The sequence below is a fragment of the Zalophus californianus genome, chromosome 10 (assembly GCF_009762305.2).
Source record: "Zalophus californianus isolate mZalCal1 chromosome 10, mZalCal1.pri.v2, whole genome shotgun sequence".
In the NCBI taxonomy this organism is placed as follows: domain Eukaryota; kingdom Metazoa; phylum Chordata; class Mammalia; order Carnivora; family Otariidae; genus Zalophus; species Zalophus californianus.
The window spans coordinates 45,790,737-45,802,412 of NC_045604.1; the positions used below are offsets into that span (position 1 = coordinate 45,790,737).

At 35.3% G+C, this 11,676-nt stretch overlaps 1 protein-coding gene across 3 annotated transcripts in view; it reads right to left on the minus strand.

The window, feature by feature from the left end:
* Positions 1–11,676, minus strand: part of TRMT1L (tRNA methyltransferase 1 like) — a 53,746-nt gene that overhangs the window by 34,157 nt on the left and 7,913 nt on the right. For all 3 annotated transcript variants that reach the window (XM_027611351.2, XM_027611350.2, XM_027611349.2), the window contains 4 exons: positions 9,551–9,615; positions 7,817–7,946; positions 5,900–6,023; positions 5,127–5,206 (listed from right to left, as the gene is read on the minus strand). In XM_027611351.2, the coding sequence (XP_027467152.1) occupies positions 5,127–5,206; positions 5,900–6,023; positions 7,817–7,946; positions 9,551–9,615 (399 nt within the window). The remainder of the gene's footprint in view (positions 1–5,126; positions 5,207–5,899; positions 6,024–7,816; positions 7,947–9,550; positions 9,616–11,676) is intronic.

Sequence of the window (11,676 nt, forward strand, 5' to 3'; positions counted from 1 at the left end):
TTAGATGGTCTATTCAACAAGAAGATCTAACAACTGTAAATATTTATGCACCTAACATAGCAGCCATTATATAAGCCTATTATAACAAAATCAAAGAAACACATAGACAACAATACAGTAATAGTAAGGAACTTTAACACCCTCTTTGCTGAAATGGACAGATCATCATCTAAGCAAAAGATCAACAAGGAAATAAAGACTTTAAATGACACACTGGACCGAATGGACTTCAGGGATATATTCAGACCATTCCATCCCAAAGCAACAGAATACACATTCTTCTCTAGTGCCCATGGAACTTTCTCCAGAATAGATCACATCCTAGGTCACAAATCAGATCTCAACCAGTACCAAAAGACTGGGATCATTCCCTGCATATTTTCAGAACACAATACTTTGAAACTAGAACGCAATCACAAGAGGAAAGTTGGAAAGAACTCAAATACATGGAGGCTAAAGAGCATTCTACTAAAGAATGAATCAACCAGGAAATTAAAAAAGAATTTAAAAAAATTCATGGAAACCAATGAAAATGAAAACACAACTGTTCAAAATCTTTGGGATGCAGCAAAGGCAGTCCTAAGAGGAACATATATAGCAATACAAGCCTTTCTCAAGAAGAAAGATCCCAAATACACAACCTAACCCCACACCTAAAGGAGCTGGAGAAAGAACAGCAAATAAAGCCTAAACCCAGCAGGAGAAGAGAAATAATAAAGATCAGAGCAGAAATCAATGAACTAGAAACCAAAAGAACAGTAAAACAGATCAATGAAATTGGGAACTGGTTCTTTGAAAGAATTAATGAGATTGATAACCCCCTGGCCAGACTTATCAAAAAGAAAGGAGAAAGGACCCAAATCAATAAAATCATGAATGAGAGAGGAGAGATCACAACCAACACCAAAAGAATACAAACAATTATAGGAACATATTATGAGCAACTATATGCCAGCAAATTAGACAATCTGAAAGAAATGGATGCATTCCTAGAGACGTATCAACTACCAAAACTGAACCAGGAAGAAACAGAAAACCTGAACAGACCCATAACCAGCAAGGAAATTGAAGCAGTCATTAAAAATCTCCCAACAAACAAGAGCCCAAGGCCAGATGGCTTCCCAGGGGAATTCTACCAAACATTTAAAGAATTAAGTACCTATTCATCTGAAACTGTTCCAAAAATTAGAAATGGAAGGAAAACTTCCAAACTCATTTTATGAGGCCAGCATTACCCTGATCCCAAAACCAAAGACCCCATCAAAAAGGAGAAGTACAGACCAATATCCCTGATGAACATGGATGCAAAAATTCTCATCAAGATACTAGCCAATAGAATCCAACAGCACATTAAAATTATTCACCATGACCAAGTGGGATTTATTCCTGGACTGCAAGGTTGGTTCAACATCTGCAAATCAATCAACGTGATACAATATATTAATAAAAGAAAGAACAAGAACCATATGATCCTCTCAATAGATGCAGAAAAAGCATTTGACAAAGTACAGCATCCAATCTTGATTAAAACTCTTCACAGTGTAGGGATAGAGGGTACATACCTTAATATCATAAAAGCCATCTATCAAAAACCCACAGTGAATATCATACTCAATGGGGAAAAACTGAGAGCTATTCCCCTAAAGTCAGGAATGCGGCAGGGATGTCCATTATCACCGCTGCTATTCAACATAGTACTAGAAGTCCTAGCCTCAGCAATCAGACAATAAAAAGAAATAAAAGGCATCTGAATTGGCAAAGAAGTCAAACTCTCACTCTTTGCAGATGATATGGTATCATATCATCTGCAAAGAGAGTAAGAATCCTAAAATTTGTACGGAACCAGAAAAGACCCCAAATAGCCAGAGGAATGTTGAAAAAGAAAAGCAAAGCTGGTGGCATCACAGTTCCGGACTTCAAGCTCTATTAAAAGCTGTAATCATTAAGACAGTATGGTACTGGCACAAAAACAGACACACAGATCAATGGAACAGAATAGAGAGCCCAGAAATGGACCCTCAACTCTATGGTCAACTAATCTTTGACAAAGCAGGAAAGAATGTACAATGGAAAAAAAACAGTCTCTTCAACAAATGGTGCTGGGGAACTGGACAGCCACATGCAGAAGAATGAAACTGGACCATTTCTTTACACCACACACAAAAATAGACTCAAAATGGATGAAAGACCTAAATGTGAGATAGGAATCCATCAAAATCCTTGAAGAGAACACAGGCAGCAACCTCTTCGACCTCAGCCGCAGCAACTTCTTCCTAGAAACATGACCAAAGGCAAGGGAAGCAAGGGCAAAAATGAACTACTGGGACTTCAAAATAAAAAGGTTTTGCACAGCAAAGGAAACAGTCCACAAAACCAAAAGACAACCGACAGAATGGGAGAAGATAATTGCAAATAACATATCAGCTAAAGGGCTAGTATCCAAAATCTATAAAGAACTTATCAAACTCAACACTCAAAGAATAATCCAATCAAGAAATGGGCAGAAGACATGAACAGACATTTCTGCAAAGAAATCCAAATGGCCAACAGAAACATGAAAAAGTGCTCAACATCACTCGGCATCAAGGAAATACAAATCAAAACCACCTCACACCAGTCAGAATGGCTAAAATTAACAAGTCAGGGAAGGACAGATGTTGGTGAGGATGTGCAGAAAAGGGAACCCTCCTACACTGTTGGTGGGAATACAAGCTGGTGCAACCACCCTGGAAAACAGTATGAAGGGTCCTCTAAAGTTGAAAATAGAGCTACCCTATGACCCAGCAATTGCACTATTGGGGATTTACCCCAAAGATACAAATGTAGTGATCCGAAGGGGCCCGTGCACCCCAGTGTTTATAGCAGCAATGTCCACAATAGCCAAACTATGGAAAGAGCCTAGATGTCCATCAACAGATGAATGGATAAAGAAGAGGTGGTAGTATGTGTGTGTGTGTGTACACACACACACACACACACACACACACACACACAATGGAATATTATGCAGCCATCAAAAATCTGAAATCTTGCCATTTGCAACGATGTGGAAGGAACTAGAGGGTATTATGGTAAGCAAAATAAGTCAATTAGAGAAAGACAATTATCATATGATCTCACTGATATGAGGAACTGAGAAACAAGACAGAGGATCATAGGTGAAAGAAGGGAAAAATGAAATAAGATGAAACCAGAGAGGAAGACAAACCATAAGAGACAATCTCAGGAAACAAACTGAAGGTTGCTGGAGTGGAGGGAGGCAGGAGGGATGGGGGGACTGGATGATGGACATTGGGGAGGGTATGTGCTATGGTGAGCACTGTGAATTGTGTAAGACTGTTGAATCACAGACCTGTACCCCTGAAACAAATAATACATTATATGTTAATAGAAATAATTAAGAAAGAAAAAAGACAACAGTTGGTGAGGATGCAAAGAAAAACGAACCCTCATTCGCTGTTGGTGAGAATGTAAATTGCTGCAGCCACTGTGGGAACCAGTATGGAGTTTCCTCAAAGAAAAAAAAATTGAATATGATCCAGTGATTCCACTACTGGGTATTTACCCAAAGAAAATGAAAACACTAATTCAAAAAGATATATGCATCCTTATGTTTACTGCAGCATTATTTACAACGGCTAAGATATAGAAGCAACCCAAGTATCCACTGATAGATGAATAAAGAAGACAGTATACATACACAATGGAACATTATTCAGCCATAAAAAAAGAATGAGATCTTGTCAGTTGCAACAACATGGACAGACCTGGAGAGTATAATGCTAAGTGAAATAGATAGGGAAAGGCAAATACAATGATTCCACTCATATGTGGAATTTAAGAAACAAAATACACAGAAAAAAGCAGACTCTTAAATAAAGAGAACAAATTGGTTGCCAGAAGGGAGGTGGGTCGCGGGATGGGTGAAATAGATGAAATGTAAAAATAAAATAAAAGAAAATAAAGAAAAAGGGTGTGTAAGAGAAAATGCTGGGAATTAAATTTGGAAAAGTAGGTTGGGATCAAATTATGCAAGATATTAAATTGCTTTTAACCACTACTTTTCCCTGCAAAGAGGAACTTAAAAAGCACAGTTAACTCCTGTTTTCATCCTTTTGTTACAAAATTCCCCAAAATATACTCTTAAAACCTGTAAGAATGACTTGGATTACATACAGATGGCTTCTTAGAAATTTTCTACCCTTCCTGTTACCTTTACTGTTAAGTTCTTTTGGGAAAAATGTTCTTAGTCTTTAAAATTCCCTCTCACCCCATAGCCGAATGACTAGGCAGTTTACTGCATCACAAAAAAAGAAAGACAACCAAACATCAATACTTCCTGATTGCAGGGAACAAGTATTCTTGAATAAAAGAAAATCTTATCTGAAACTGATCAAACCTGAAAATCCAATTACCAATTTACAGAAATACAGGAGACAGAGGAACATGTTATAAGAATCATGGAGATACCATCAGCAAAAATCTAGACTCTGGAAAAGTCTTCAAGGCAAACAAGCTGTATGTCAATAAATAATTATCACACATACAAACAAAATGATGGAAGTGAATATAGATTAAGAAGAGATTTAGACATATCAAACAATGAAATACAGTCTTTATTTGAATTCCTACTTGATTTTTTAAAACTGTTGAGATAATTGGGCATATTTAACATTTGATGATATTAAGAGTATTCTTAATTTTTTTAGATGTGATAATAGTATCATGGTTTTTTTTAAATCCTAAAAAAGATAAATAAAAATGCTTATCTTTTAGAGATCCAACTGAAATATTTACAGATCAAATAACATATCAGTGATTCGTATCAAAATAAGGGGGATAAAGGATGGTGGAAGAAATTATGAGGGAAAGTGTATGGGATACAGCTACAAGAACAAGCATAAGTTGATAATTTTTGGAGTTGAGTGATAGCAAAGGATTCATTTATTATAGTCTACTTTTGTATATATTCGAAATTTTTCCACAAAATTTCAAATATATGGGTCTTTAAGTTTTGGTTCTTAATCAAAATATTCTGCCAGATAGAATACCCATATAAATTTCTAAGAAAAAATACTGCATAAATCTGATAATTAAAGTGGGGTTCCAAAAAAAGCATTACTTACCAGTGGCTCCAAAGGCATCTAGACATTCCAAAGGTTTTCGTTCCTCAGCCAAAGCAGCCAATGTACAGAATATTAGCTGCCTAGAAGAAAGTATAATGATTTGAAACAATTTTACTGTACCATGGCTTCATCACTGTAGATTTTATTTTATTTAAGAATAGTGAGATGGGGAGCCTGGATGGCTCAGTCGGTTAAGCGTCCTAACTCTTGATTTTGGCTCAGGTCATGATCTCAGGGTTGTGAGATCAAGCCCCACACTGGGCTCAGAGGAGCATGTGAAGTCTGCTTAGGATTCTCTCTCCCTCTCCCTCTGCCCGTCCCCGACCTCGTGCTCATACATTCTCTCAAAAAAAAAAAAAAAAAAGAATAGTGAGAATTGGGGCTCCTATTTACTGTACGACCTGTTTTAAAAGAAGACCGAGTAATATATTCCTTTCCTAGTAGTACAAGAACTAAACATTTGTGAAATTAAACTATCAATCTAATTGGGTTTTATAAACAAGCATTCACCATGAATAATGATTTCATAAATAAAACTGCCTACAAAAGCACCAGCCTGTTCATTAATTATATAAAGTTAGGCCTATTTTACTCTGAGAAAGAAATTAGTTTGGTAGGAAAAAAGAAAACAATCATTCTGAGAAAATACTAAAACAGATGATTTTCACTCTGTACCTAGTTTTAAATTTCACTATATTAGAACATAAAGATTAAGGTAAGGTAATCTGTAATAATTTGAAACATCCCATAACCCTTTTTCCAATTTATCTTACCGATTTAGTTTCATTTTGGGATTAAAATAGGAATCTGTTTTTTGAGGTATAGAATAGTTAGGACAAACTTGTACATCTGTGTCTGCCTCTTTCAAAATTTCATTAGGTGGTTTTGCAGCAGAAGCTAAAATGAAAAAAAAAAAAAAGATTTCCAGTGAAATACAATAATTCTAAATATCTAAAACAATACACATTAAAAGAAATAACTTTCCTTTATAATACTTTGTTAATGTAATCAATTACGTAAATAACGAAAAAAGAAAAACAACCCAAAACTGATTTATTCAGTACTGTCTCTAGGAAAGAGTCGCACTCAAGTATTTGGTGAATTAAAGTTTATTAAGTTAAAATCTTATCTGCCAAGAACATCAATATATCTGTATTACGAAACCTAGTTAAGAACAATAAGCCTAAAATAACAAAATCTGGGACTCCTACTCCTGGGTGGGTCAGTCGGTTAAGCGTTTGCCTTCGGCTTAGGTCATGATCCTAGGGTCCTGGGACTGAGTCCCACATTGGGCTCCTTGCTCATCATGGAGCCTGCTTCTCCCTCTGCCTGACACTCTCCCCTGCTTGTGCGTGTGCTCTCTGACAAATAAATAAAATCTTAAAAAAAAAAAATAAAACAAAATCCTAAAATACCTTTATTGTTCATCAACCACTATACTGTGTTTACATAGGTTGGCTGCTAAATATATCTTACTGTGATATAATGGTTATAAAGTTAGGATCTCAGTTTCATTCCATAGGCCATCACGGATGACTAAGAATCACTATACTTCCTGAACATACTTGATTTCAGAACACTTTCATATAACTACAATTATAAAACACAAATTATATTCAAATGGGTATGAAGTAATGGGGAAAAAAAAAGACTCTACATTTAGTATACATTAGAATCATTTAGATATGAACCCAAATGAAATACTGATGTGTTTGTGTGTGTATATTTTAAATATTTAAGAAATGAGACATATATATCTCTGTGGGGAAAAATAGATTCTTAATGTATGGATTTCTTGATAATATTATAATCAGAATGTTAACTACATGGCAACCATATTTCCCTTTTTACAGTGCCAATCAGTTAACATTCCCTAGCATTCTATTTTATATTCTTCTACACCTACCAAAGTGGCATGTGACGTATCTCAAAAGATCAGCCTTTCTCAAACCAGATTCTATGAAAATATTAAGCTCTATAGAAAATTATTTCAGTATTTTTTTCAATTCTTGAAAGAAAGTTACATAATACCATTCTAGATGTATATGAGAGAAATTAATTCATTACATACAATGGATACCTTAGGGCATGAGGTCTTAATTCTTTTTTTTAAAGATTTTATTTGTCAGAGAGAGAGAGTACACGCATAAGCAGGGGGAGCAGCAGGCAGGAGAGGTAGACTGCCTGCTGAGCAAGAAGCCCAATGTGGGACTCGATCCCAGGACCCTGAGATCATGACCTGAGCCGAAGGCAGATGCTTAACCAACTGAGCCACCCAGGCATCCCGTTAATTCTTAAGAGGGGCTGCTTCAGTAATAATAAGCTATTAATAACCTGATTATCACTTCAGGATAATAAATGGTCTTTATATAACTCTACTTCCTTTTTCGAGTGTTTTTCAACAGTAAGTATAACATAGCTATATATAATCTTTCATTAAGATACCTATGTTTACTTTGGCATCAATTACTTTTTTTACCCACATTAAATATATTTGTTAAACTGAGGACAGTTGAATGTTGTTGGGAGCCTCACAGAAAGAAAACGAAACCTGAAGTAATGGATTAGTAGTTAACTAAATGATTTGGTTAAGTTCCTATATTTTATCTACCTGATGTCTGAGAAGAATAACTGGACCACTGTTTAAGGATTTACTTATCAACATATGTTAATGAGATTGATCAACTTACCAGCAATATACCTGGATTTCGTCTCTCCTTTATTCACATGTCGCCTAACATGTCCCAGCATATCGGTCCTTCTGGTGATTGTTGCTGAACAAATGATACAATGATAATGGGCGCCCATTTTACTGGATATCTATCAAACAGAGTATTTAATTTAAATGTACAGATAAGTTACTAAGACAATGAAACAGAAATTTAAGATTGCAAATTTAAGTATTTTAGTCTATCTTGGGCTTAATGGTGTAGAAGATAGTATTAATATTGCCATCCGACTTTGAAGGGATCTTCACTTCCTTATCTATATTTATGCATGCTTTTTACTTACTTTATAATTGACCAAAACTTTAATTTGTTTTTCCCATTCATTCTAGTCAGCACCTAACTGTACTCTATTTTCTATAAGTAGCACCTATAAAAATGGCATAAAATTAGCAGCACTGTGTAACAATTTTCTCCAGGAAAATAACGTCCTGATTTATAACGTTTGCAGCTTTCTGTGGTATGTGTACTCTACCATGTTCAACTTTAAGTTACAATTGTGTCAGATTTCAAGCTACTGATGTGACATCACTGAATGTGAGTCTGGGAAGAGAAGTGTAATATCCTACTAGAGAGCATGCTTACCATGCAGATATAATATATTTATAAAGAACGCAGACAATAGTAAAATAAATATCAGGAAGTAATGAGATTTGAGTACTACCTTTGTTTGTAATATAATTTATGCACTTTGAAATTTATACAATTTAATTTTTAATGATGGCCATTTTTAACAACCAGCTTTCAAGGTTTCTAGAAATACGAGCTAGTTTCACCATACCACTGAATGTTAGAAACGTAATAAAAAGTCTAATAGTCCAAGTAAAAAATTTTCACTTTATAATTTCTCATTTAGCTGAGAATAAAAAGACTACTCCAATGGCTTTTTCCTACTTTTGATGCCTTTTACCCTTAGAGCTTCTACCTCCTATTTACTTGGGCTCAAACAGGAAATAGAGAATAGTCGAGAACATTGCATAGGGTTCCTTGTAGTACTGTCATTATGAGATTCAAAATGTCCTGGATAGGGTTGATGGACCAACCATTGTCCTGACTACTGCTTAAGAAATGCTTGGGTTTTTTTCTCCCAGCACTTTACTCTTTTTAGTGACCTGAAAAAAAATTAATAACGAGGACTTCTTAAGCTAATATGCATTCAGGATAGTATTACTAAAAAATATTTTGTAATTTGTATCCCCCCAAAGTTAAATGTATCCTAAAAATGAACATAAGTACTTTTAAAGATATTATTAAGATTTCAGAAAGTTTCTTGATTCTGTCCACTGACAGATTAAAAGAAAGAGCATAAAGAAGGTAAATACGAATTGACATACTAAGATATTTACTAAATCGCAGATATTGAAGGCTCTTACTCCATAATCAAAATTTATTTTAAAAGAAAAATATTACTTTTTATTTAAATTCTCCATTCCAAAATTAGTAAACAGGGTAACTTTCCTTTTGAACACAAGGGAAAAATTTATCTGAAAATTAAAAACTATAAAATGAAAAGTTCAACACAGCAACTTTTTTTCATATATCTCATATTTTTTATGCTATGATATTCTGAAAGCACTCAAGATACAAAATCTTAAAGTAAACCTCATTGCCAAATATACCCACAGCCTTAAAGCCAAGTAAAAATTGTGCTTTCTTTAAAGAGGGCTAAATTTAAAAAGAAATCTAACATCTGATTACCTGTTCTCCAATAATGTTTGGTTTCACTGGTCGACAAGGTAAGTGACAGATGCACATCCTGTAACCTAAAGTGAAGAATTGATGGTTGTCATATCATTGTTCATTAAATATTCAATTATCAGTAAAAATTATTAGCAAATTTTATTTTGTAAGAATAACTGGATTCTTCTTTTATTTATAAGGTCATAATTTATTTGAATGAGACTTAGTTTTATATATTTGTTATACAACATATAGTACAAAAACAAATATATGAGATCCAGGTTTGAATTCTGGTTCTGCCAAGACTGTGTTATCTTGGATTTGTCATTTAGCTTCTCTGGGACTCAACTTTATCATCTATTCTCTGACATTGTGACTTTTTCTTAGGCTTCACCTTCTTTGCCTCATACTACCTTTGCCCATTACACAGCCTCTTTATGATATGGCACTTAGTTCTCTCCCATCTTCCTCATATGTCCTCTTCTCTCTCTTCTACTCTAAAAGGTAGATTTTCTATAGGCTTGATCTGCTACATGACTTTTCCTCATTTCCTTGGTAACTTTAATGCCTTTTATGGTTGCAACTATCTCCCCTGGGGGAAGGAATTCCAAATTCTAGCTCTAGTTACTAACTCCTTCCTGAGGACTGGATCTCTATTTCTGATTGCCTGTTGAGGATGTACCACTGGGTTATCGGGTCAGTATTTCAAAATCAATCAAGGACTAAATATATCATTTCGTCTTGAACCAGGTCTCTTTTTCATTTTTTAAATAAATGATAATGCCTTCCAGTTGTCCTAACTGTTAAGTGATCTCTAACTCCTTTCTTCTCATACCTTGCATCTAATTGTTTCTCTTACTTGTACGTATGGAAGTATCCCAGGACGCAGCAACCTTTTTTTTTTCTTCCCATTGATATGTACTCCTATGGTTATCCCATCCCATCTTTTTTTCTCAAGATTTTATTTTATTTATTTGAGAGCAAGAAAGTGAGAAAGAGAGAGAAGCATGAGAGGGGGAAGGGTCATAATGAGAAGCAGGCACCCTGCTGAGGAGGGAGCCCAATGTAGGACTAGATCCCAGGACTCCGGGATCATGACCTGAGCTGAAGGCAGTCGCTTAACCAACTGAGCCACCCAGGCGCCCTATCCCATCCAGTCTTATGGCTTTAAATACCATCTATATTCTAAGAATTCCCAAACGTATATCTCTAGTCCCAACCTTTCCCCCAAACTCAAGATTCTACAGGCTACTTGACATCTCCAGGCGATGCATCTAAACCTTTGCACGCCTAAATCTGCAGGCCTGGCCTTTTCCCCCATACCTGGTCCTGATGCAGTCTTCTCTGCTCAGCAAAGGATACCACCATTTTTATAGCTGCTCAAGTCTCAAGCTCAAGCATTATTAGCTTATTTCCCCTCACATCTCACTTTTTCTATTCCTTCAGCAGGTCTTATTGCTTCTACCTTAAACATATTTGCCAACTACTTGAGACTTGCTTGCTAAAACAAAAACTATAATACTTGCCATCTACCAGATCACCACCATGCGAAAAAACCCAACAATGTAATGTACTTAAGAAAGTAAAGAAATGCCATGAACCATTTAAGAGATGAGAATAACTCAGAAGACAAAGACTAACCTAAAGGTTAAACAATGGCTTAAATAAAGATACAAAAAGAACTTTTTGATAAAAAGACATAATTTACTACACTTTCTTATAAATAATTAAACATAAAAGACAGGATGGCCTCTGATTTAGTCTCTAATTCCCCTTTCCCTAAGTAACTAGTGGTAACGTTTTACCAGTACTACTAAGAAAATAGTTCTGACTTCTTTTCTGGGTGTCTCATACCGGCTATTTCATCCAGTTTGGTTAAAACTCCAGGTAACCACACTTAGCAACACCTATGCTCACAAAATCATATACAACTATAAGTATGCATATGCTTAACATGGATATTTAGGGGCATTTTTTTTTATCTAAATGTAGTATCATAAAATCTTACACACACACACACACACACACACACACACACACACACACGCTGTTTTCAATAGCAGTTTATAGTGGAAATCCTTCCAAGTAAGCTAGTATAGATCTAATATATACTCCTTACAATGGCAGCATAATATTTCATGGTA